General features: G+C 34.3%; 1 protein-coding gene across 6 annotated transcripts in view; it reads left to right on the forward strand.

The window, feature by feature from the left end:
- Positions 1–27,857, forward strand: part of ZNF148 (zinc finger protein 148) — a 119,283-nt gene that overhangs the window by 38,960 nt on the left and 52,466 nt on the right. For 3 of the 6 annotated variants that reach the window (XM_004745399.3, XM_045088777.1, XM_004745400.3), the window contains exons 2-3: positions 329–464; positions 10,722–11,070. The exons of 1 other annotated variant lie outside the window; for it this stretch is intronic. In XM_004745399.3, the coding sequence (XP_004745456.1) occupies positions 10,738–11,070 (333 nt within the window). In that variant the 5' untranslated portion in view covers positions 329–464; positions 10,722–10,737. Of the gene's footprint in view, positions 1–328; positions 465–1,716; positions 1,832–10,721; positions 11,071–27,857 lie in introns of those variants that run through there. 2 more of the 6 variants (XM_004745403.3, XM_004745401.3) reach the window with 2 other exon arrangements.

Consider the following 27,857-nt stretch of genomic DNA (forward strand, 5'->3'; position numbering starts at 1 on the left):
GATCATGACCTGAGCTGAAATCAAGAATTGGCCACTTATCCGACTGAGTAGCCCTGGCATCCCTAGGCAAATTATTTTTTTAAGACCAAGGTTATTTCGCAGTTACTACTTACCACTATTTTATCTTCCTAATTTCAAACTTAAGAGCAAGTCATTGTACCAGTCATTCAGGCATGGTTTCCTATTTACAAAGAATGATCACTTCATTATTCATACCAGTTTTTCCATGTTGTATTTGTACAGTATTTTTTCCCTTCATAAGTAATGTATTTTGTTGTGTGTTTTTCTATTTCTTTCTTTCTTTCTTTCTTTCTTTTTTTTTTTGTAGGACTTGGATGGCATAAGTGATTAAGGTGGTGTTGAGGGTCTCTGAAGCTTATGAAAGGTAGAAACTCAACCATGATTTCTTTTTCAACTCTACAGCATTTCCTTCCTTGAAGTCTTCATTTTTACCTTAGTCTCAGGTAATGTCAATGCTTGTTTTTCATAATCATGAATAAATTAATTTTTTCAAATATGAAACCATTTTTGGGTGATAGAATTTCATGTTGATTTTTGTACCATATATTATGTTTTGATGTTTATATCTGTTAGAAACGGGATTTTAATCTTTCTCTTGAGAAAATTGTTAAGAGACAATTGAGGAGTAATGATATCATTTTAGATTTTAAGTTTAGTTTAATGCAGAAAAATATGTGTAGCTTATTATGTAACTTAAGTGAAATTTAAGTGGGAAGATGTTTTCTCTTTTAACCCTTTTTTCAGCAGGGTATTGTATTTTTCATTCATTTGCCATTAACACATACAAACCCATGTTAAATTTTTCAGAATTTTCGGGGAAACTCTGTTTTCATACATTGGAAAACTAGTTAAACCTATTATCAAACTCAGTAGTGTTTAGCATATAATTTATAAAACACGAAAAAACATACCAGTTACTGTACATTTGTACATACTGTATGTTTGCCTAATCATTTATATTAGAAATACTAGTTAAAATATAGACTTGGCCACGGTGACAGAGGCTTTAAAGGTAGCAATACATTTATTTAAGAAGTCCATGTAAACAATTTTGAGATTTTATAGAGGCTCTAGAATCACCATGACCTGGATGTCTTTGTCTTGCTCTTCTTAATACGTAGCATCTCTGTGGTGGTCCCAGATGGTTACCATTATGTCTGTCAACAGGAAGGAAGGAAGGATATTTTCCTTCCCTTTAAGAGGAGTTTTATATACCATTTCTATTTATATTCCAGTGGTTATAACAGTATCACATGACCACAGTCAGCTGTATAAAGAAGGCTGAGAAATGAATCTTACCTAAGTAGCCATGTGTCTCACTTTTTTATTATTAGGCAAGAAGGAGAGAAGAGATTGGTTGCAGGGAAGAAGGGGGAATTTTTTTTGTGTTATATTATGGTTTCTTTCAGATTCACTTTTCATTAACTAGTGTGGATTAACATTAAAATATAATTTTTATTATCTAAATATTAACTCTTGACCTGGGACATACTTTGGAAATTGTGTTTACTTGCATTCCGAGACAGTTGAAGTTTTGTAACTAGTCATCATGCCTTTTTTTTTTTTTGACTAAACACTGCTAGTCTTTTTTTTTTTTTTTTTTTTTAAGATTTTATTTATTTGACAGACAGAGATCACAAGAAGGCAGAGAGGCAGGCAGAGAAAGGAGGAAGCAGGCTCCCTGCTGAGCAGAGAGCCCGATGTGGGGCTCGATCCCAGGATCCTGGGATCATGACCTGAGCTGAAGGCAGAGGCTTTAATCCACTGAGCCACCCAGGCACCCGCTAGTCTTGATATCAGATGAAATAAGGTATTAAAAGTTAAAATCGCCTTGAGATAATTCCTAATTTTTTTTTTTTCACTGCCATTAGGGTGAAATGATTTGTCTGTTATTTTACACTCTAAAACAAGGGCATTGGGGTCTTGGATGGAAGGATCTTTTCAGTTACACATAGAGCTAAATGATCTGTAACTAGCTCCTTCTAATTCTAACGAGTTGTTACTCAAAATGTTTAACTAAGATCAGAACAACTTATCCTCAGAGACATTATACACTTCAAATAGTTCTTTTTAGATGAAAAATACATCATCATACATTGTATTTTATGTTTCTTGTCCTGTTGTAAATATTGTATTTGGAAACAAGTACCAAATATTATATATTATAGAATTTATTAAAGTGTTGGAAACCAGGTATCAATTTTCCACATTATTTTATGTCAACATATTTTAACCTTGGTACCCTTTTTAAAAGACTTGTGGTAACAGTTTTGATAAATTTATGTACTTACATAGAGCATTTATAGTAGTCCTGTTGACTTAAGTTTATTCCTGAATAGGGTAAGACATTATAGTAGTGTTTTTGGTATTGAAGGTGTAAATACATCCTTAGTTCATACTTAAGAAACAGGGTTTGTATTATTAAAATGAGAGCATTTATCTAAGTTTAAAAACTGTTGATATTAATAGCACTTTGCTGTTTTGAAATAAGTTTTGGTTACTATGTAGCACATTAAAAATAACTTAGGTCTTTAATGTTCCTAGTGTACAGGGAAGTTTGTTTTAAGAAGTGTTTTTGATACTCCTTTTATTATACAAAACTATAGAAAATTCATAGTTTCTTAACAGAATAAGTGTTCTTAACATTAGTGTTTGAATTGTTGATAATTGGCATAAGATGTGATGGATGAAACAACTAGATCCAGCAGAATGTAGGGTTCTGTTTTGTTTGGACCTTTTTTTAATTCCCCTTCCTCATTTTCAAGATAATTTTACAGCTATTTCTTAACAGTATGAGTTGCGAAAAATTCGATGTTTTAATATTTTTAAATATCACTATTTTCTTGTTGTTACACTGTTTTAGAAGACTTCGGTGATAAGTATTTGGAATACAGAATATGTTTAGATTCTGCTTTATTTGACAGGGGATGCAAGCATATAGAAATGCCTGTTAATTTTGACTTATAAATATTTACAAATTATTTTTCTGTGGTTAAGAAAGGGTCAGATTTTCCTTTGCTTGTTATATTATATACAATGACGGATCTTAGCTTATATTTTCTCTTATTTAATGTCTTTAATTGTTTCTAGCACTGATCAGAAAGACCATTTTGTCCAGTTGCCATTATTATAAATGATGCTTCTGTTAGAATGTTTTGAACTAGTAGTTATTTAAAAATCATCAAGGAGTGTAGTTTACAAGATATACTTTATAGATGCAAAATGGTAGTTATACAGAGGTGTATCTGAAGGGGTTTTTGAATGTAGAATATGCCTAGACAAGAAGTAGACTTTGTTTTTAAATTAGAGATGAAGCATTTTTTTGCATAGATAAAACTATTCTTTTGAAAGATGAAAGAGAATAGGAAACTTCTTAAGAATGACCAGTGGCAAATTGTTAATCCATATTGATCTTGGTTTGCTTTGTCTGACTGGTTGGTCTTGAGGCTGACTGATACTTGTGTTTTCAGTGCTGGTATTTTTTAAGCTGTAATTTCTCACTAACTCATACATAGTTGGAAATGTTACTATCTGAATTAATATAACCAGCATCCTCCAGATAGCAAGGAGTTTGCTTTGGGTCAGAAATAATTTGTAAAACGTAGCTTTTCTGTTTCAGAATAGGTTCCTTTGAGTACTTTTCTTCTGCCTTTAAGTGAGGTTTATAGGTTGAATGGGTTCTGGTACAAGGCAGGGTATTGTTGATTTGGGAGAATATTTTGAGTTGGAAATTATACTTTTTATAGAAAAGAATGATGTTTAATTCCCAAGCTTGCCTACTATAATCTGTTTTGACTCATAATGTTGGAAGCTCTACATTGTTCAATAAAAGTTGGTGGAAAATAATATACAACCAAACTATCAACAGAAAAGCAGTATCTTTAAATGAGAAATATTTTTTTCATGTTTGAATGCAAGATTTAATTAATGGTGATAAAGTGGCAGGTGAATATTTGTGTACGTTCTGAGGGGGAGCTAGGTGCTTCCAAAAATTTTAGAGGATTATGGCAGAAGTCTTCCAAATCTGTTTTCACCTTAAAATGTACAACCCTCTTTTCTTGGAATCAGGTGTTCTTTAGAACCTCTCCTATATTTATCAGCCATACTTAGGATTATTTTGTTTGATTTCGAAGTGAAAATGGTTAGGTAAAAGAGAAAGGGAGTTTCTTGAAGTAGCTTGGTAAAAGTTTGAAGCCTGCTTCCCCCCTCTCTCTGCCTGCCACTCTGCCTACTTGCGATCTTGCTGTCAAACAAGTAAAAATCTTAAAAAGAAAAAAAATGGTAAGATTAAGATGGTATATGTAAGCCTATGCAAAAAAGAATGACAGTGAGTGGTAGTGGGAAAATAGCAAATGTAGGAAGTGTCCATTTGCCTTCCAAAGGCAAAAATGAGATTTTGTGTCACAAAGTTCTCCTGTGATATCATGTGGTGGGAATAGTCAGCTAAGGAGACTTGGATTGCTTTACCAAGCCAAGCAGTGGTGATGCAGTAGCCTCAGAGTAGGTGAGTGAGAAGAGGAGGAGTTTTGTGAGTTCTGAATGTGTTCATGTCCCTTTTCAAGGGGGAAGGTTAGTATCCTAAGGCAAAAAGTGCACTAAATCTGCTAAGCCCCTTTTGAAATGCCAGTGTACCTCCTGGCTATGACTTGGTGTAAACCCCAGTTTATCTGTTAAATGGGGATATACTTTTATTGTCTTGAGTGTTACTATACGTGTTAAGTGATATAACATATATAAATGTACCCAGCACAGTGTCTTATAGCTAGCAGATCTTCAGCTTATATTAGTTGTCCTTCCTCTCTAGGTAATGATAATCTCTGAACTTTATAATGCAGACCCAAACCTATTAATAAATTCAGAAAGGACTTTTCCTGGGACGCCTGGGTGGCTCAGTTGGTTAGGCAGCTGCCTTCGGCTCAGGTCATGATCCCAGCGTCCTGGGATCGGGTCCCACATCGGACTCCTTGCTCAGCGGGGAGCCTGCTTCTCCCTCTGCCTCTGCCTGCCATTCTGTCTGCCTGTGCTCGCTCTCTCCCCCTCTCTCTCTCTGATAAATAAATAAAATCTTTAAAAAAAAAAAATTAAAAAAAAAAAAAAAGAAAGGACTTTTCCTTATTAATTGCATAGAGGTCCCTTAAAAAAAATAAGTAGTGCCTTGCAGAGTTGATTAAAAATGAGTAGTAGTGGCCAGCTTGTCCATATGTTATGCTTCTGTTAACTTGTCTTCTGAAAGCAAGCCCAAACAGTCCCCTCAGCTTAGAAGTAATTATCGCAAATGCTTTTATTAAAAGCCCATGTGTTTAATTCCTTATTGAAAACCCTGACTCAAAGCTTATTTACTCCATTTCATCTTATAAATCTATAAAGCTTACTTTTTAATTGCTTGCACACAGTTGATTAGAAGCATTAAATTAGAAGGTGGTGACAAGGAGAGTCAGCTGTCCCTTCTGGAAGACAGGAGAAAGTGATGGCTAATAATTTATGTTCTCTTTGAGTAGAGCATTGCCGTTAGGCTTTAATGACTAGGGGCTACCTAATTGGCCACAATTTGAATTATTTTTACACAGCTGAACCAAACATTTTTCATTAGGAGAGGATGGTAAGGAGTGTGGGGGAGACAAATCATTGAATGGAGCAGGAAACTGTATTGTGGTGCCCTAAATGTCCCTGTTGCTGTACCTGTCAGCTTTTTTGACACACAGAGAGAGAGGGAGAGAAAGAGAGAGAGAGAGAGAGATGGAGATGAGGGAAGAATAAAACTTGGAAGGGAGAAAGAATGTAGTTTGAAGTAATCTGCTAAAGGGAGATTTAGGAGAAATTGGCCCAAGGTAGGCTGGCCTCTTCCTCTTCTCTCTTTCGCTATGTTCTAGTTTTTAGTGATCTCTGTTCTGGATAACTCTGAACTTCAGAAGAAAGGGCTATCCCTTTAGCTGAATTAGCCCTATGACATCATTGTCCATCTTGTCTTGGCTCTAAACAGCTGTGCCGTTTTATACTCTTTGTCAGCTTCCCATGGTCCCTTACAAAAGAATTTGTCATCACAAGGAACTCAGGGTGACTGGCTGCTTATTACTCCACCTAGCCCTTCTTTTCCCTGGTTGGACAGAGGCTCCTGGGAACATAAATTGTTTCTTTTTTTCTTCCAGAGCAGGCTTTCATGTAAGTGACATGATTTAAAGGAAACATTATTTCTTTCTTCCTTTCTGCTGTGTAATACCCCAACACCTACATTTCCATTAATTGTATAGATGTTTGGGTCAAAAAGCATTAGTTGACTTTTTGACATTTTAGCATTTAATGTTCACTTTTTAACATGGATTGATTATATCAGTTTCCTTTCTTTACTCCTGACTGATCCTCCTTGGAAATAACTGAAGTTCAAGAAGCAAAGTAGTCTGTGTTAACTTGTGTGCATAGGACCTTTTGTTGTATTTGGGCTGTTGAATGTGCAGTGAAGCACATGAGAGCTTTGACTGAGACCATGCAGGAGTTAGAAGGGGGAAAGTTAAAGAGAGTTTCAGAGGCAATAGAAAATGGACTTATCATTTTTCTTGTAGCTTTGTCCTTTTTTCTTTTACTCTAAGCTTGGTGAAATTAACTTTATTGTTTGAGAACCTTACCTAATTTCCTGTTCAGCGTACTCTGCCCATTTACTAGTTGAGATGTATGGTAGAAGTAGGGTTCAATTTATATGTCTGTGTGTCTTCTTCTTGCTTGTTTTCACCTAATATATCTCAGAGAACTTTTCACCTGTTACAGACAGCAGCCTCATTCCTTTTAATGACTGCATGTGTTCCCATTGTATGGTTGAATCATAATTAATTGAACAAGTCTTCTTTCAGTTGATGCTTAGGTTGTTTCCAGTCTTTTCCCACTGAAGGGTTGCACCAGACATCCTTGTACATATATCTTCAATTAATTTTGATGAATTACTTTATATGATTATGTATATTCTTAGCAGTAAGGTTGCTGGGTCAAGGGGGCATACAGTTTTCATTTTGATATTTCCAAGGCTTGCTTTAAACCCTTGTCAGAGCAGCATTCATTGATACTGAAATCTGTATCTTAGTATTTTCTGGTGTTTCAGGGAAGTTGTCTCAAAACAGTTTCTCAGCTAGCCAGTAACTCAAAATATATGGCTTAATTTGGGGGTCACAGGAATAAGAAATCATACGTAAAAAAGGAAGAGAGATTCCTTTTTCTGTGTTTGTGGCCTGATTTCAAGCAGATTTTGGAAGAGGTCATATTTGTCTTTTATTTGGTCTTTGCCACTTCTTTTTCCATTTGCTCTCTCTATATTGGGTGTGGTATCTTTCTTGTCCAAGTTCCTCACACTGGCACTTAATGTAAGCCTACCTTTTTTCCCAAATAGTCTCTGTCCCCAAAGTACTTCGACTTCCTCAGTACTTATGTTTTAGCCTCATGTTAGGGATAAGGTTAGTAAAAAATTATATTTTAATGTTTATTTTCATATGTACATTTTATGTTAACAGTATTTTAGGGGTATAGTTTTAAATAGTATGCATATATTAGGATATGCTCAATTTTAAAAAAGTGATGAGGTGCATGATCATAAAAAGTGGAGTTGGGGACCGTTGCTTTAGGGAAGTGTAGACCCTGTGTCAGGTTAACAAGTCAGCTTCAACTTTGGCACTTTTTCTTTAAAGTTATAAGTTCTGTCCTAGGTCAGTTTCTTTAAGTTGACCTTTTAATGGCTTCTTCTTCTACATCTCCCATATTCTTTAAAAGCTCCTCTGTTTTTTGTATTTTGTTTTTAATAACAATGTGACAGTAGCAGCTGTAGCAGCAGTGAAGAATTGCAATAAAGGGTGGCTTTTTTTTTTTTTTTTTTTAAAGATTTTATTTATTTATTTGAGAGAGAGACAGTGAGAGAAAGCATGAGCAAGGAGAAGGTCAGAGGGAGAAGCGGACTCCCCGTGGAGCTGGGAGCCCGATGCGGGACTCGATCCCGGGACTCTGGGATCATGACCTGAGCCGAAGGCAGTCGTCCAACCAACTGAGCCACCCAGGCGTCCCAAGGGTGGCTTTGTATATACATAATTCCCTTCTAAATTAGGGACTTTCCACATTCTTTAAGGAAACAGTAAATAGCTTAGAAGAGTGTAATTGATTTAGTATGAACCTCCAAAGAAATGGCCAGAATAAGCAAATTTTAGCCCTGTAGGACTTCAAGTTTCACCTTCTTATGGGATAGTTTATTTTCTGAGAAACGTGATAAGTAGAATATTAGAAGAGGACAGTTACTTGGAGTTTTCTTTAAAATCTTTGTCCTATAGATTTTTTTAAAGGATTTAAAATATTTGAGAGTAGGGGAGCCAAGCATGACTGGGAGGCGGGATTGTGGGGGGGGGTGCAGAGGGAGAAGCAGACTCTTCTGAGCAGGGACCAGGATGTGGAGTTTCATCCAAGTTTGCTACTTAAAGATTGTGAAAAGTAAAATCAGATTCTGGGTCCTTTGTTTTATGTATCCTAGACTGATAATACTGGTACCAGGGAAGATAAGTTTAGTAAGTAAGAATTATATTTTTTGTGTTTTTTTAACTTTGCTGTTTATGTGGGTTTTTTTTTTTTGAGCTGTTCATTTAAGTACTAGTTTTTCAGTAAATGATAACCTTAGTAAATGAAAGTGTATTTAAATTTCAGTAGTGTGTTTGAATGTACCTGATGTTTTTTTTTTGTTTTTTTTTTTTTTACCTCTGAAAGCTATGATCAGGGTACTAACCATTATCTACCTGATTGATTTGGGAAAGAGGTAACCAAACTGAAACATAGTTAATGCATTTACTACTAGTGGACCCTTCCCTTTGGGTAGGATATGTATGTTAACTTTACACAGTCTGACAGTAGAAAGTGATTTTGAAAAACAAACTTTGTACCAGTGCTTTCAGCCTCTTTGAGATGAAATTTCTTTGGATTTCATGATTGTTATGTTAGATCCTACAGTAACACAGTTGAATTTGAATTTACAACAACCAAAGTTAGAGTGGCAGATGTAATATTGCCTGTTTTTTTTCTAAATAATGGAGTAAATAAGGTAATGTAATTATTTGATTGTGTGTAGTTCTTATGACCTATTAAATTTACTCATGTGCTTTATTTAAGATGATATTAGTAACAAGTTTCACTTTTATTTCATTTTAATGAATTTAAAAAGTGTAAAAAACAAAATTTTATTATAGTAAGTTTTCAAATTAGAGATAAATACAAATATAGAAAAAACTTATGACAGTTTCACCACCCAGTGATAATGTTAATATTGTTAGCATTTTAGAAATCTCTACATTCAAACACACACACATTTCCTTTAGTATATTGGGATATTCTCTTACATTTTCAAATATATTTCAAGAATACATATTTTTTAAGATTTTATTTGTCAGAGAGAGAGCAGAAGCACAAAGAGCTGCAGGCAGAGTAGGCAGAGGGAGAATCAGGCTCCCGCTGAGCGAGGAGCCTGTGTTGGACTCCATCCCAAGACTCCAGGATCGTGACCTGAGCAAAAGGCAGACGTTTAACCAGCTGAGCCCACCAAAGCGTCCCTTTCAAGAGTATTTTTATTGTATACATGTTTTTTGAGCTTCAGCAGATGTATTGAAGTATAATAACTGACAGAAGCATGCACATACTACAGATGTACAACTTGAAGATTTTACAAACGAAGTACACCTGTGCAGTCAGCATTCAACTCAAGAAAAAATATTGCTGGCACCTAGACCTCTCCCATTTCCTACCTACTATCAGCAGCAACCCTCACAGGGTAGCCATTATTCTGATTTTATTTTTAAGAATAACTGTGAGATATAATTTATATATGCTAAAATCCACCCATTTTCAGTGTTCAGTTCAGGGATTTTTAATAAATTTACTGATTCGTAAGGCCATCACTATAGTTTAAAACATATGTATGAATATATTTTAACCAGTTTCATTTTGTTGAATGCATAGTTATTTCCATTTTTTTTGCTAATTAAATAATCCTGTAGTGACTTTTCCTGTATTAACTTTTTATGCATTTTCTTTCATTGGGATAGGTTTCTTAAAGTATAATCACCAGTTTGAAGAAGGTGTGCATTTTTATGGCTTTTGATACATAGTACTATATTACCTTTGAAAATAATTGAGCTAACTTATTTTCTTACCGTTAGGAAATGAATGTTTTTTTTTTTTTTTTTCGTCTACCTCAACTTGGGACTTTTTTTTTTTTTTTTTAAAGAATCACACCAATTTGGTGGATGAAATCTGGTAGCTCTGTTTAATGCTTATTTCTTTGATTACTGCTATAAGTGACTTTTATTTTATATATATAGTGATTTGCCTAATAGTGGTTTGTCTATTTATTTATTAATGAATGCACTTTTTTATTTTTTAAGACACTTTAATATGTTAAATGATATGAATCCTTTGTTATAAATACTTCCCCCAGTTTGCTTTATGTCATATTAATTTTTCATAATGAAATAGATTAAGATTTTATGCCATATTGTAAAAAATGAAAATGTGTATTCTACTCTACTAGCCTTTGGAAACTTATCTTGGTAATTTTAAAATTGGAGATGATAATGAATTACATGAATAAAATTTTTCTGTTAAAGTGTGTACCTTTCATAATTGAAATTTAAAAAGTATCAAGTAGACATATAAAACTAATTTATTATGCTTTGTTGCCAAACTTATTCTAGGCAGTTATACTTAAGCATGAACATTGACGACAAACTGGAAGGATTATTTCTTAAATGTGGCGGCATAGACGAAATGCAGTCTTCCAGGGCAATGGTTGTAATGGGTGGAGTGTCTGGCCAGTCTACCGTGTCTGGGGAACTGCAGGAGTCGGTACTTCAAGACCGGAGTATGCCTCACCAGGAGATCCTTGCTGCAGATGAAGTGTTACAAGAAAGTGAAATGAGACAACAGGATATGATATCACATGATGAACTCATGGTCCATGAGGAGACAGTAAAAAATGACGAAGAACAGATGGAAACACATGAAAGACTTCCTCAAGGACTACAGTATGCACTTAATGTCCCTGTAAGTAATTCCTTTATAAGATTAATATAACTTATAGTTAGAAATATAATTAATTTTGTGTTCAGTAGTACTTCAAGTCATTGAGGAAATTTCAGAAAATACTTAAAGGCTTAATAGCTCAAATGGATGTTCTTGAATAGGTATGCTAAATGTTGACAGAAATCACATTTGAAAAAGCAAAGTTAAGTTTTTGTATTATATACATTTTAGAAACTTAATCTTTTTCCAGGATAAAGTTTCTCTATCAAGACTACTGTATATTACATTTTAAGTGCTTAAATTTTAAAGATTTTGTTTTAACTTCTGGATTTCCTTGAAGAGGAGAAAGATTGAATCTTAAGCATAACTAGGAAAAGATCAGACACTTGAGGGTTTTTTCCCTTCAAATTCTGTAAGTTGACAATTCCTGGTGTGTCTGTTTTTTTTCATTACCTTTTTAAAAGGTAAATGAGCTTTTTAGTTTTTGAGCTTTTTTAGTTATATGAGCTTTATTAGTTTTTCCTGTTTATCTTAGATGTCAAATATTCTTTTGTAGGCACCCATAATGACTTTTTTGCCATCTTGTGTGTGTGTATGTTTTTTTTTTTACCTGATAACCAGCAAAATCATAACCAAAATGTAATCTTCAGTTCTTTTTGTAATATTAAACCTGAATTTCTTTCATTATATCTAATATACTGTGCTTTTACTTTTCCTTCAGAACCTTCATATATCCTGCGTACAGTATTCCCTTCAGGCATACCCCCTTTCTGTTTTTTATTTTATTTATTCATGTGACAGACAGAGATCACAAGTAGGCAGAGAGGCAGTCACAGAGAGGAAGAAGCAGGTTCCCTGCTGAGCAGAGAGCCTGATGTGGGGCTCAATCCCAGTACCCTGAGATCATGACTTGAGCCGAAGGCAGAGGCTTCAACCCACTGAGCCACCCAGGCACCCCTAGATTTACTATTTCAATAGCTAAAGCCCCCTTCCTGTTTTTTTTTTTTTCTTTTTTTTTTTTAAGATTTTATTTATTTGTCAGAGAGAGGGAGAGAGAACAAGCATAGGCAGACAGAATGGCAGGCCGGGACAGAGGGAGAAGCAGGCTCCCTGCTGAGCAAGGAGCCTGATGTGGGACTCAGTCCCAGGACGCTGGGATCATGACCTAAGCCGAAGGTGCTGCTCAACCAACTGAGCCACCCAGGCGTCCCCTTTCTGTTAATCTAGATAGTGGTTCATCATTCTCAGCCTTCCCCTTCTGTTTAGTCCAGGCTGAGTTCCTGCAATAGGGACAGTTACTTATCCAGTGTCTATCTCTCTAATAAATTGTAGGCTCTATGAGAGGATGAATTTTTTTCTTATGTTCCATTGTATCCCGGGTGTTGGCAAGTTGTGTGAATGAGTGAATAACACTTATAGTTGTGTTCTAATACATGTGCTCACCAACTTTTTCCTAGCCCATTGTAGTAACCTTTTCTTTTTTAGCCTGTTCATGTGATGGATTATATTAATTGATTTTTGAGTGGGGAATCACCCTTACATACCTGTAATACATCCCACTCAGTTGTGGTATGTAATTCTCATTATATATTGTTGGATTCAATTTGCTAATAAGTTGTTGAGGACTTTTGTATTTATGGTTATGATACATATTGGTCTAGTTTTCTTGTAATACCTTCATATCTGATTTTGATATTAGAGTAGTCCTGGCCTCATAGAATGATCTAGGAGTATCCCTCTGCTTCTAACTTCGGGAAGAGAGTATAGAGAATTGGTATAATTTCTTACATAAATGTGTGATAGAATTCACCAGTGAGTGCATATGGCCTGGTACTTTATTTTTTGGAAAGTTACTACTTACTGACTTAATTTCTTTAACAGATGTAGACCTCTTCAGATTGTTTATTTCTTTTGTGTGAGTTTTTGCAGATTGTGTCTTTTAAGGAATTAGTTCCATTTCATCTCGATTATCACATTTATGGGCCTAGAGTTGTTCATAATATTCCTTTGTTATCCTTTTAATATCCATTGTTGCTCAGCAGATCTCTAGAGCTGTTTCATCTTTCAAAACTAAATCTCTATATCCTTGGGGTAATAATACATTATATGTTAATTAAAAAAAAACCAAACTGAATCTCTATACCTATTAGACAAGAGTTCCCTATTTTTCTCCAGACCCCAATAGAAGCTTGCTGATTTTATTGCTAGTTTAAGAGACAGCTTTTTCATTTTCTTTTCTTTTCTTTTCTTTTCTTTTAAATGATTTTATTTTTATTTATTTGAGAGAGAGACAGATAGTGATGGAGATAGTGAGAGAGAACGCAAGCTGGGAGGAGAGGGAGAAGCAGGCTCCCGCCAAGCAGGGAGCCCTACACAGAGCTCCATCCCAGGATCCTGGGGTCACCACTGGAGCGGAAGACAGATGCTTAGCCAACTGAGCCACCCAGGCTCCCCCAGGTTTTAGTTTTCTCTGTTGATTTCTAGTTTTAAATTTCACTGATTTCTGCTCTAATTTTTATGATTTCTTCTGTTACTTTGGATTTATTTGCTTTTGTTTTCTAGTTTTCTAAGGGGGAAGATGATTGATTTTAGATCTTTTCTAATAAATGCATTTGATGCTATAAATTTCCCTCTAGGCACTGCTATTACTGCATCTCATGAATTTTGATAAATTATAGTTTTATTTTCATTTAATTCAGTATATCTTTTAATTTCTCAGATTTCTTCTTTGATCCACATGTTGTTTAGAAGTGTGTTGTTTAATCTCCAAGTGTTTGGGGGTTTTGCAGCTATTTTTCTGTTAATTAATTTCCAGAATAATTCTGTTGTGGTCTGAAAGCATTATATAACTTCTGTTCTCTCAAATTTGTTAAGGTGTGTTTTATGGCTCTGAAAGTGGTCTGTGACTGCTCCATGTGAGCTTGAGATTATGTGTTTTCTTGTTGAGGATAAAGTGGGTGGTCTGTATTGCATTAGCCTTTTTTAATAGGATTGACTGTCCTGTAAATGGTAGATTGACTTGTCCAATCTATATTTCATATAGTTTCCATAGTGATCTTTCTGAATGGAATTTATATTTCTCACTCCCCTGGGAAAACTTCAGAGGTTCCCATTGCTAAACAGCTAAAATATAGCTTATTGCAGAGGCAGAAAGAGCCCGCATAATCGTAATCACATCTTTTCTAGCAACCCTTTAGACAGTAGTTCAGTAGCTTCTCTCATCCGTTTATACTTAAGCATATCAAATTACTTTAGTTGCCTGGCTCCACTATGGTTTTTTCTATTATTACTTCTGTATATGTTGTATACACTTGTATTATTCTTTGGCAATCTGTTTGTTTTTACTTCTCTGCTGAAAAGATTCCTCTTGTTTGATTTTCATTTTGAAAACTAACATTTTGCATCTCTTTGCTTACAAGACTATAAGGTCCCTTTTCCGTATCCTGCCTTTTACTTTTGTGTTCTCAATTCCTGGGCTATAGTAGGCAGTCAGATATTTTTTGAGTGAAAAAAAAAGTTTATGCATGTGGATGGGTTTGTGTGTGTATATTTTTTTTAATTGAAGAGACGTTTAAGGTGAATGCTTTTAGATGCCAAGTTTAAAGTTCAAACTGCATAGACTTGTATAACCTGCAGCCCATTAAGATACAGAATATTTCTGTTATCCTAGAAGGTTTCCCTGTGTTTCTTCCTGATCAGTCCCCTTGAGAACTTTATGTAGATAGAATCATATATAACTCTTGTGTCTGGCCTCTTTTGTTCAGCACAGTGTTTTTGGTTTATCTTTGTTGGTTGAGTGTATCCATAAGTAGTTCATTCCTTTTTATTGTTGATTAGTATTCTGTTGTGTTATTGTCCTAAAATCTGTTCATTCATTTCCCCTTTTACAGTCATTTTATCTCTAGTTTTCAGCTTTTATGGATAAACTTGCTATGATATGAGCATTTTTGTACAAGTCTTTTTTCACTTCTTTGGGGTACTTCTTGATATAATTAAGCCATTTCTAAATTAAGCCATTAGATTGAGCTAGAGTCTATCTTTTATCAATAATACATTGTCTTTTTTTTTTTTAAGATTTTATTTATTAATTTATTAGAGACACAGCAGAGAGGGAACATAAGCAGGAGGAATGGGAGAGGGAGAAGCAGACTTTCTGCTGAGCAGAGAGCCCAACATGGGCCTCGATCCCAGAACCATGGGATCATGACCTGAGCCAAAGGCAAACACTTAACGACTAAGCTGTCCAGGCGCTGCAGTATTTCACTGTCTTGACTGCTGAATCTTGTATAGTAAATCTTGAAGTCAGGTAGTATGGTCTTCCAATTTTGTTATTTTTCTGGCAAGACTGTTGTGACCATTTAAGGTTGTTTGTATTTTCACATAAAATATAGACTTAGCCTTTCAGTTCCTATAAAACTGGGTTTTGGGGGGATTATATTGATTCTACATATTTACTTGATAAAAATCAACATCTAAACAATAGTGGCTTCCAATCCATGAACATGGTATATTGCTATGTTTGTGTAGGTTTTCTGTAATTTATCTTAGCCTTATTCTTTTCAGTGTAGTTATTGGAAATATTTTGTTAAATTTATTCCTAAGTATTTCATGTTTTGGATGCAATTGTAAATGGTATTTTGAAAAATTTCAATGTTTAATTGTTCATGACTAGTATATAGAAATGTAGTTGATTCTTTTTATATTGACAATGTGTCCTGTGACTGTTATATGTATATATAAGTTCTAGTAGTTATTTTGTTGATTGCTTAAATTTATTCACAGTCATATTGTCTGATCATATTATTCATGCATTTTACATTTTCCTGCAGTGTTTATCTCCCCTTGCTCCCACACCCCCACTCCTCCCAGTATATATCTCTTCTTTTTCTTGTCTTACTGTATTGACTGGGGCCTTCAGTACAGTGATGAATAGAGGTGGTAAGAGTAGATATCTTTTCCTTTTTCCTGATCTTTAGGGGACTGCATTTAGTTTTTCACCTTTAAGAATTATTTTAGCTGTAGATTTTTTAATGGATGATCTTTATTACATTGAAGAAATTTTCTTTCTAGTTTGCTGAAACTTTCTAAAATAAATAAATTTGTAACTCCAAGTGCTTTTTTTTTTTTGTTTTCAAATGCTTTTTATATGTCTGTTACGTGATCATGATTTTTTCTTATTATCTTAATACGGTGAATGATATTGATTGATTTTCAAGTATTAGACCATTCTTGTTTTCCTGGGATAAATTGCTCTTGGTCATGATGTGTCATCCTTTTTATACATTGCTAGATTCAGTTTTACTAACTTTTTAAAATAATTTTTAAGTGTACATTTATGAGAGATACAAGTATTCTTGCAGTATCTTTGTTTTAGGTGTGCTGGTCTCATAGATGGGTTAGGAAGTATTTCCTACTGCATTTTCTAAAAGAGTTTGTGTAAGATATGTCCATCTCTACTTTACATATTTGATAGGCTTCTCTACTAAAGCCAATCTGGGACTGAGTTTTCTTTGGACGAGTTTTAAATTCCAAGTTCAATTTTTAGGACATATTTAAGGTTTCTCAGATTTAAAAAATTTTTTTCCTGTATCCATTTTGATAAGTTGTACTTTTCAAGGAATTTGTCCATTTCTTCTTGTTTAATTGAACAGAATTTTTCATAATTTTAAAATTTCTTTTATTGTCTAAAGATCTATAATGATTTTTTCCTTCTTATTCCTCATAGTGGTAGTTTGTCCTTTTCTTGATTAGTCTGGATAGGGGCTTATCAATTTTATTGTTCTCTTCAAAGAATCAGGTTTTGGTTTTATTGATTTTTACTATTGTACATTTCAGCTTTAACATTTCCTTATTTCCTTCCTTCTGCCTACTTTGTTTTTAATTTGCTCTACTTTTTTCAGCTTTTAAAGTGGGAGGCTAGATGACCGTTTTAAGCCATTCTTCTTTTTTTTTTTTTTAAGATTTTATTTATTTATTTGACAGAGATCACAAGTGGTCAGAGAGACAGGCAGAGAGAGAGGGGGAAGCAGGCTCCCACTGAGCAGAGAGCCCGATGCGGGGCTTGATCCCAGGACCCTGAGATCATGACCTGAGCTGAAGGCAGAGGCTTAACCCACTGAACCATCCAGGCACCCCCATTCTTCATTTTTTATATAAGCATTTGGAGCTATAAACTTCTTTTAACTTCCTTGGTGATTTCATTTTGACCCATGAGTTAATTAGAAGTTTTTTTGCTTAACTTTGCTTGCTTTGAAACTAATGTTTCAAAGTTTTCCAGGTATTTTTTTGTCATTGATGTTTAATTATTGTGGTCAGAGAATGTTCAGTGTATGATTTCAGTCTTTTAAAATTCATTGAGACTTGTTTTAGGGCTTGATTAGTCTGGATAGAGATCTGGATGTATGGTTAGTTGGTCAAGGTTTTATACTCTTGGCTGTGTATTTTGAAACTTATTGGGTAGGTTATTTTATAAATATCAATTAGTTCAAGTTAGCCTACTTATGATCTTTGACACTTTTTTTTTTTTGAAAGTTTTTATTTTAATTCCAGTTAGTTAATTAACATAGTTAATCTTAGTTTTGGTTATACAGTATAGTGATCCAACAATTCATACATCACCTAGTGCTCATCAAAGTGCACTCCTAAATCCCCATCATTGATTTAACCCATTCTTCCATCCCTCTGCCCTCAGGTAACCATCTGTTTCTTGATTTATCTCTCTCTCTCTCTCTCTCTCTTCCCCGCCCCCCACCCCACCTTTTCTCATTTGTTTTGTTTCTTTAATTCCACATATGAGTGAAATCATATGGTGTTTCTTTCTCTGAGTTATTTTGCTTAGCATTATACTCTTCAGAACCATTGATGTTATTGCAGATAGCAAGATTTCATTCTTTTTTGTGGTTGAATCATATTTCATCATGTATGTATACTATATCTTCTTTATCCATTCATCAGTTGATAGACACTTGGGCTGCTTCCATATATTGGCTGTTGTAAATAATGCTGCAACAAACATAGGGGGGGCGTATATCCCTTTGAATTAGTGCTTCTATATTCTTCAGTATTGTGATTGCGGGATCATAGGATAATTCTATTTTCAACTTTTTGAGGACCCTCCATATTGTTTTCCACAGTGGCTGTATCAGTTTGCATTCCCACCACTAGTTCATGAATGTTCCCTTTTCTCCACATCCTTGCCAACACCTGTTGTTTCTTGTGTTGTTGGTTTTAGCCATTCTGATAGGTATGAGGTGATAATATACTGTAGTTTTGATTTGCATTTCCCTCGTAAGTGATGCTGACTGTCTTTTCTTATGTCTTTTGGACATCTGTATGTCTTTGGAGAAATGTCTGTTCATGTCTTCTTATTTTTTGATTGGATTATTTGTTTTTTGGTTATTGAGTTTTATGAGTTCTTTATATATTTTGGAATGGTCTTCAACATTTATATCCTGTACTGATCTACCTATCTTCTAACAGTTAAAGTTTACTTGTAAAAAGATCCAGTTGAAAACTACATATTGCATCAATTGACACATCTCTTTAGTCTGCGTTAGTTCCTCACTTTAAAGTTTTATGATCCTAATAATTGAAGGTTAATAGACCTTTTTTTTTTTAAGAATGTTTCTCAGTTTATGTTTATCTGATTTTCCCTCTTAATGATACTTAAGTTACTATCTTTGGGAGGGGTTATCACAAATAGTGATGCTATGTCTTCTCTCTGCATTGCATTCTAATAGGTGGTAAATGATTTTTATTTGCCCCATTCTGATGGTTCACTCTGATAAGTTGATTAAGGTGATGGCTGGTAGATTTTGTCACTGTAATCTTATTCCTCGTCACACTTTTTAATTTATTTGTTTATTTGTATCAGTATGAGTTTAGGAGTTTTATTAACTGGGTTAAAGTCTATTACTATGATTGTTTTAATGCTTGATTTAAGATTTGGCCAATTGGATCCTCTTCAAGCTGACTTCTCTGTTCTTTTGACATGTCCCATCAGTCTTAGTACATGCTTGCCTTCTGTTACAAGATGTTTTAGGCCTGTCTTGTGTATGTTTTCTGCTGCCTCACCCCTGGAATCAGCCATTTCTCTAAGGAGTCCTTGTTCATTTTAGTGGATGGCATTTAGAAGGCAAGATCTGGGTGCCTAATGTGCTGCTCATTGCTTTTGAGGTATAGCTGCTTCCAGGACTCAGTGGACAAAGCCAGAGAGTATATGTATGTATATAATTATATACATTCATATGTATACATATACACTCACTTCTATCTATAATTATCTCCATGTCTATCAGTATTATAAAACTATGAGTCACACTGATCCCTCCAATTACAGTCCATTACCACAGAGTATATTTTAGTTTTCTCCCTTCTGTATTTTTTAACTCCCTTCTTAGACAGTGAGAAATCTGGCTTTCTTAATCATTGGTGTATTTCCTGACTTGATCAGAACCCCCTTGCCATGTGTAAACCATTCGTCACTGCATCTTCCTGTGCAGAGGGCCTCTTTCTCTAATCCTGGTCTATGCCTGGTCTGCTTCCTCCATGTACTTTCACAACTTGCACTGGACCTCTTTACCATATGGAGCCTTCCTTCTGTACTGTGCTGGTCCATGCTCACCCTTGGTACCTTTCTCACTCCACTGAGCTTCTGACACCTTGCTCCAGGTTACCCTTCCTCTATAACGTAGACCCTTATGCTGCTTGGGTTTTGACACCTTACCCTGAGCTGTCTTCTGTGAAGAAGCTCCTTACTCTGCTTATATCCAGACATCTTTGTGCAACAGTTGCCCACTTATCTTGTCTGGGATTTTATACCCTTTTATGCTTCAGCTTATAGCTTTAGGAATGAATGGTTCATGGAGAACAGGTGAATAGGGGCAGGAAGAGGAAGGGACAAGACTTATTGTCCTTTTACTTTTGTTGAAGCTTAATTTTGGAATTACATAGATTCGTAGAAAGTTATAAAATTAGTAGAGAGGTCCCATGTACCCTTCAGCCAGTTTCCTCTATTGGTTAAATCCTACACAATTATAGTACAATCTCAAAATCAGGAAATTGACATTGCTATAATATGTCCAGTGCTGTATACTTTATCACACATGTAGATGTGTTTAATGACCATCACATCAGGAGACATACTGAATCCATCATGACAAAGATATCTGTGGTGTGACCCCTTTGTACTCGCACCTCTTCTCCCACCATGTCTAACTGTTGATTGTCTTACTTTTAATTGATTTTCCACCTTTGTGTCTTTGTCATTTTGAAAATGTTTTGTTAGTGGACTCATAGAGTATGTCATCTTTAGACTTGATCTTTAGATCTTTTGACTTTTTTCAGTTAACATAATGCCTTTGAGAGCCATCTGAGTTATTGTGTAATTTGTTCCTTTTTATTACAGAGTAGTATTCCATGGTGTTGATGTACCACAGTTTAACCATTCACCTCCTAAAGGATGTTTTAGTTGTTTCTACATTTTGGATATTACAGATGTGCTATGAACGTTCATGCATAGGTTTTTGTGTGAGCATAGGTGTATGCTAAATACCCTGTCATACTCCCACCACCAGGTGTACACTCCTGTAACATTTTGGTATATGTACTAATGTGCTTTTTTGATATGTATATCAGACATAGAATCATGTTGCTTTTTATAGACTGTTTTCATTTACCAGCATATTTTGAACTTTTCTTAACTTCTTACTCTTGTAATACTTCTTAAATGTCTGTTTCATATTCCATACGTATGAGTAATTTGTAATTGAGTCCTGCTACTCCTACTAGGTAATGATAAATTTGAGTGCATTTCGAGAAAGAGTTAATGAAAAGTTTTCTCATACTATATACCAGAGGGCAGAATTTAGGATTTTTGTAACATTGCTCTATAGTGGAACACAACAGACACAAGAAATCATAATCCCTTTTTCTTACTTAGGCATTCCCACTATGGCACATATTCCCAATATGGCACAGTGGTGAAGGGTAAGTCTTGGGATCATGAATATATATTTTTGAATTAAAGAGAGGACATTGATCTAGAACAATATGATCCAGGTCCCCAGAAGAAAACTTAAGTTACCAGGCCTTTCATCCTCTTTAGATTGTGTGCTAAAGACTTCTAAAAGTAGATTTTGAGCACATTAATGATTTTCTTCTTCTATTTGCTCATTCATTTGAAAGCCACAAAGAACTTTATTTCATATTAACTTCTTTCGTTAACTAAAAACTAAAGTTAAGTTTGGGTTTTCTTAGATTGTTAATAACAGTTAAGATTCTGTAGCCTATGTAAACTCTCCAGTGTTTTGTGACAGTTGAAGTAAAAGTTCTTCATTTGTGGTAACTGCTAATTTTCATTTTATCTTAATCTTACTCTAAATCAGTCACCCAAACTCAATGGCCCTCCATTTTCAGCAGCAGTCTGCAGACCACCTTTTGAAATGTCTACAGTTTACTTATTAGAACTTTGTTTTCTAATGTGTTAGAAACTTGAATTAAAATGAAATAAAATAAGTCTTTCAGTCTCATTAGCCACATTTTAGGTGTTCAGTAGCCACATGTGGTTAGTGGCTTCTGTTTTGGACAGCAAAGATAAAGAACATTTCTAACATTGCAGAAAATTTTATTGGAAACACTAGAAAGCTTCTTAACTCAGGAACTAAATTTATTTTAGAACTGTGAAAAAAGTATTTGGTTTATTCTTTTAATTCTTATATTCATTCAGTAAGAATTGAGAAATCATAACTCTCTATGGTCTTAATTTTTCCAGTTGGATGGGGTAAGCATGTTCAAGAATAAAGACCTGTTTGTGTTGACAAAGTGCAGCAAATTGTAATTCATAATAATATATGCTACATTGTTTTTTAGAAAACTGTTAGATTGTATCACTTGAGCAAAAGGATTTTGAATTAAGAACTATACAAATTCATGTTCTAGTCATATAATAATAAAATCAAATGTAAAATATTTCAGGTACTTATAACTCCTGAAAAAATACATGTCAGCATTTGTGTAGCATTTTATTTTAGTCATGAATTTCTGTGCTATAAAACAGCATGAACAAAATTATAGGAATACTTTCATGTATTTCCTATTTATAAATATTTTGTTCAATGACCTAGGAAACTCAAAATATATTTGGCCATTGGTGTAAGAACTATGTTTGGTTTTTTAGTTTTTAAGTTTTCTTAAATCCTGTTATTAATTTAAGAAAGGCTATATAGATGTTTTCCCATATGCCTCTTGTTCTACTCAGTAAAAATGTAACATACAGATGCCAGCAATTTGAGTATATATCTTGTAATGGGTAACTTTCCCCCTCTTATTAACAAAAGAAAAAAGAAAAAAAAATCAATCCTAACCCATTTCAGTGGTTTTAAGTTATTTTTTTATTTTTGCCACATATTTTGTACTCTGGTGTAATTCCAGAATTGGACTGGATTTATTGGTGACAAATGTTCTTTCACAAGCATCCTGGAAGGTGAGAGATCTGTTTGCTATTATATTTATTTGCTTAAATAATAATTAGTAGGATATGTTTCTTTTTGGCTAACTCCCCAACTTATTATCCCCATTGTGTTGTATACTTTTTTTTAAACAGTTATTTATTACCTGTAGCCAATTCTTATTACCATTACATTTCTTTCAGAGTTCATCTGAGGGATTTAGAAGCAGTTTTGTTATGTTCATTGGCTGTTGGGGTCCTGTAATTGCATTGGTTATTATTGGAGCTCTGTGTTTTAAGAAGTGTTTTTATTCTTCCCATTCAAATACTTTTTACTTCAGCATACTCTTTGGATATCTTTTTTAGAAATAGATTCATTAATTGAGCTTATTTTAAGAAGAGGTGGTAATTTATATCAATTCAAGTTTTTTGTTTTGTTAAAGATTTTATTTATCTATTTGACAGAGAGAGACAAAGTGAGAGAGGGAACATAAGCAGGGGGAGTGGGAGAGGGAAGCAGTCTTCCTGCTGAGCAGGGAGCCCAACATGGGGCTCAATCCCAGGACTGTGGGACCGTGCCCTGAGCCGAAGGCAGATGCTTAATGACTCAGCCACACAGGTGCCCAAGTTTTTGTTTTGTTTTGTTTTTAAACCATATTTTATTCACATGCTATATACATCTTAGTGCCATGTTTGGTAGGAATCAATATATGAGCAGAAAACCTGGCATAAGTAACCGTACTTCATAGTTTGTCCTGGTGTGAATCATGCTACTGCTTATTTATTATTTCAACTTACTTGAAAAGCAGAAGACCGAAGCTGTCCTTTTTAAGAGATTGTTTTAGGGCATCTGGGTGGTTGAGTCAGTTATGTGTCTGCCCAGATCATGATCCCAGGGTCCTGGGATTGAGTCCTGCATTGGGCTCTGTGCTCTTCTGTGAGTTTGGATCTCCCTCTCCCTTTATACCCTGCCCCCCATCCCCATTCTCTCTCTCTCTCTCATGTTCTCTCTCTCTCAAATAAATAAATAAAATCCTAACAAAAAAATAAGAGTTTGTTTTAGGGAGCTAATCCACAATGATCTATTTTTTTATATGTATTTTGTCAACTTTTTAAAAGATTTTATTTATTTATTTGACATAGAGAGAGAGATCACAAGGAGCCAGAGAGGCAGGCAGAGAGAGAGGGGGAAGCAGGCTCCCCGCTGAGCAGAGAGCCCGATGTGGGGCTCTATCCCAGGACCCTGAGATCATGACCTGGGCTGAAGGCAGAGGCTTAACCCACTGAGCCACCCAGGCGCCCCTGGACATAAATTATTAATAGAAGATTTCTTTCCAGATGACTTTAATAATATAGCCAGTCTCTAAGTTTAATACAGTTCTATCTGATCTTTGATGTTTAATCTGGAATTGTGAGACAGTGTACTGAATGAGTGTTACACTCTCTTACTTAGGACAGTAGTACACAAATTGAAAATCATTATGGACAAGGCTATAGAGTCAGCCTATCTAGATCAGTCTCAGAGAGATCTGCTTTGGTTTTCTGATAATGGTCTTGATGTAGGTTATTATGAACGATCACATAGTTATTGTAAACATTAAAATAGTTCAGAATAAAGTAAAAAGTAAAAATTGTTTCCACCACTTAACTAATTTAATTCCCAAAAGATAACTAGTAATATTGACAGCCTTCTGGAAATTTTTAATTTATTAACAAACATGCAGAGTGTGTATGTGTATTTATTTCTATATAATATGGTTTTAAAATCTGTTATGAAAACCTGCATATGTTTTGTTTTAAGTAGATTAGATGATAATGTTGTTTATATGCTTTTGAAATTAGCTGTGTTTATTTAAAACACATCCTATAGAAATTTTGTAATTGCCTATGGAACTTATTTTAATAGCTGATTAAATGGTGTGCCTTATTTAAGGCAATGCTGATGGATATTTATGTTACTATTAGATCTGTTTGAACAAAGTAATGGTGAAAGGATCATACTTTTATATATAGACATAGATGCCTATATATATATGAGCATGTTTCTTGTACTTATATCTGTATGTACCTACACATTTGTAATACTCTTTCTCTAGGTCTATGTCTTTTATTGAAGTATAACATTTTATACAGAAAAGTACAGAAATTGTAAGTGAGAAATTTTATCAAAAGTGAACATAGTTGAATAACCACTGCCCAGATCAAGGCATAGAACATTACTAGCAGCGCAGAGGGCCTCCCCATCTTCTTAGTCACAACCATTTTTTAATTTCTGAAGTTAACCACTACCATAACACTTCTAGCGTGGCCTAGTGGTTTTACCAGATTTTGTACTGATTATAAATAGACTCATACACTCTGTAGGATGTGATTTCTTTGGTTCAGATTGTGAGATGTATTCACATTTTGCAAGTACTAGTTTATTCTTATTTCTACATAAGCATCAGTTGTGTGAATATATCAAAATTTATCCATTGTAGTATAATTGACGTATAGGTTATTTCCAGATGTGGACTATTACAAAAAGTGCTGATGTGAATATTCTTGGATGTGTCTTTTGGTGCATGTACATGCTCATTTTTGTTGGTTATGTACTTAGGATTGAATTTGCTAGGTTTGCATATGTTCAGCTTTAGTAGGTACTGGCAAAAGCTTTTTAAAGTGGATTTACCAGTTTATATTAATTGTCCATATCCTTGGTACTTGGTATTGTCAGTCCTTTTAATTTTAGCCATTATGATTGGATAGTAGTCTTGCAATGTGATTTTTAGGTTATGTTTCACTGAAAACAAACAAAATTTAGTACTGTTTCATACTTGCAATTTGGGTATTATTTTTTGGTAAGGCACATGTCTATTTTTTGTCCATTTTTCTATTGTGTTTCTTTCTCTTACAGATTTGTAGTAGTTCTTTATCTGTTTGTTGGGTATCTGTTTATCTTTGTGTATATATCTCTTTTTCATTCTGATTTGCCTTTTTACTCTTGATAAATAGAAGCTGTTGTTAATAACATTCAATTTATAAGTCTTTTCCTTTTGGTTAGTGTTTGTGTATCCTATTTAAGAATTCTTTGCCTGCCGTAAAATCACAGAGATACTTTGTTAACTTCTGGAAGCTTTATGGTTTTTCTATCCCATTTAGATTAATAATCCATTTGGAATTGATTTTTGCTGATGATGTGCAATAGGGATCAAGGTTTATTTGATGGCTTTCCCCCCCCCACTCACAATAGAAGTTTTTTCAGTCTCACTTCTCTGGCTTAATGTTTTAGTTCTTAGAATAACTGAGTATGTTAAGTTAATGATAAACAGGTTTTTTTCATTGATGAGTACTAGGGATTTATACTAACACTGGAGTTAATATATTTTTAAGATTATAAAGTAATACATACTTGTTGAGGAAATGTAAAAATTCTAAAACTATAAAGCAGATAGCAAAAAATCACTAATGTCACTATAGGATGATCACTACTAACATTTGGTTGTTAGCATTTTAGTGTTTGCTTTTTGTTTGTTTTTCTGTGTATGTATTTGTGTTTGTATAAAATTTGCTGCATATGTATTTGTGTGTTTGTATAATATTGTAAAACATATTTATCTACATAATTATATATTTACTCCTCACCATGAGCATTTCATTATGTCATTAATATTATCCAAAACTAAGATTTTTTTATAACTGTATAACGTCAAATAGCAGTGTTGTAATTTACCTCAGTCCTTATTACTGGATACTTAGACTGTTTGCACTTTTGTTTTTACTACCATAAAGAATGTTGTTATGTTATATGTAGACATTGTTGTGCCATGTGAGTTTATTTCTTCAGTGTAGATTTCTTAGACTTTTGATATGTCCTGGTCAATTTGTAGACCATAAAAGTTGACCAATTATTTTTCCTCTAGTAGTGTATGAGATTTCCAACTTAATATCTTTATAAATGATCTAGAGTAGGAACTAGGAAATCGAATTTCTAGATTTGTAAATGATGTTGAGGGAAATAAAAACAACTGGACTTGGTCTTGGGTTGGCAGTGGAGAAGAAAATTAAGTCGCTTTTAAACAGAAGATTGAGGTAATATAGCATATTGCAAGGCAGGGAATTTGGAGGGAGGTTCTTAATGTAAAATACTGATTTAGATAATAGGATGTCTAGGTGGAAATATTCTGTAGAAATTGGTAACTCATCTGTAAGTCTATGTTAATTAATAGCCATAAATATTTGTTTAGAAAATGAAAGTTTTCAAGGTGTTCTTGATGTAATCTCATTAGATATTCTGTTGTAATCCCATTTGATTTTCTGTTGTGTATATGCTGGATATTATTACTACCATGATTAAGAGATGAAGAAATGATTATGATCATTAGTGGCATCAAGAATCTGTCTGCTATCAACTGATATGTTTTGTAGTTGATGCTTTACATATATAATATCTTTTAACTCTGCAGAAATTCTGTGAGGATTATTTCATCCATTGTATAGGTGAGGAAGGTTCCAAATGACTAAATTTAGTTCAGCCTTACACTGGTATTAATATATTTTGGAATTAGGTTGTATTTCCTTTAACTCCCTACCTTTGCTTTTCGTGTTTTTCCATATTTTTCTAACTAGAAGCCAGGTTCATCCAGATAGTAATTAGAGGAGGTAGGATTGAAACTCAGGTCTTATGCTTCACCTATATATTGATGATATCTTGTCCATTTTGTTGTTTGTTTGTTTATTTATTTATTAAATTTATTTTTTAAAAGGTATTTGTTTGTCAGAGAGGGCATAAGCAGCAGGAGTGGCAGGCAGGGGAGGCAGAGTGAGAAGCAGGCTCCTTGCTGAGCAAGGAGCCTGTTGTGGGAATCGATCCCAGGACCTTGGGATCATGGCCAGAGTTGAGGGCAGATGCTTAACCGACTGACCCACCCAGGTATCCCTCACTTTGTTATTTTTAAAATTATTTTCTCTCCCTTTTATGGTAGCCATTCTAGAACCTCTAGAAATTTTTCCACATTCTGGCAGCAAGCAAACTGTAGTTCCTATTTCAAAAATAAAATTTTCACATAAAAATTATTTTAAAAGCAGTTTTAATAATTCAGATTTATTAAGAAGCTGTTACAGTAGTGGAAATAACACTGGACTAAAAGACACAAGATCTTGGTTTAAGTCCTAATGTTGAAATATAATAGTTTGGGTAAGACACTTCCCTGAAGTTTTAGTTTTCTTATTGGTAACTTGAAGGTAATAATTAATTCACCAATTACAGCTGTTAAGATTTTAGTTGCTAGATTTGGAAGACTTGGATTTCAATTTTGATTTACCCTTTTAATTAATGGGATTTTTAGACAAGTGACTTAACTTTTCTGGGCCTTAGTTTTCT

This window comes from Mustela putorius, unplaced genomic scaffold, assembly GCF_011764305.1.
Source record: "Mustela putorius furo isolate JIRA1106 unplaced genomic scaffold, ASM1176430v1.1 tig00003834_pilon_pilon_pilon, whole genome shotgun sequence".
Classification (NCBI taxonomy): Eukaryota; Metazoa; Chordata; class Mammalia; order Carnivora; family Mustelidae; genus Mustela; species Mustela putorius.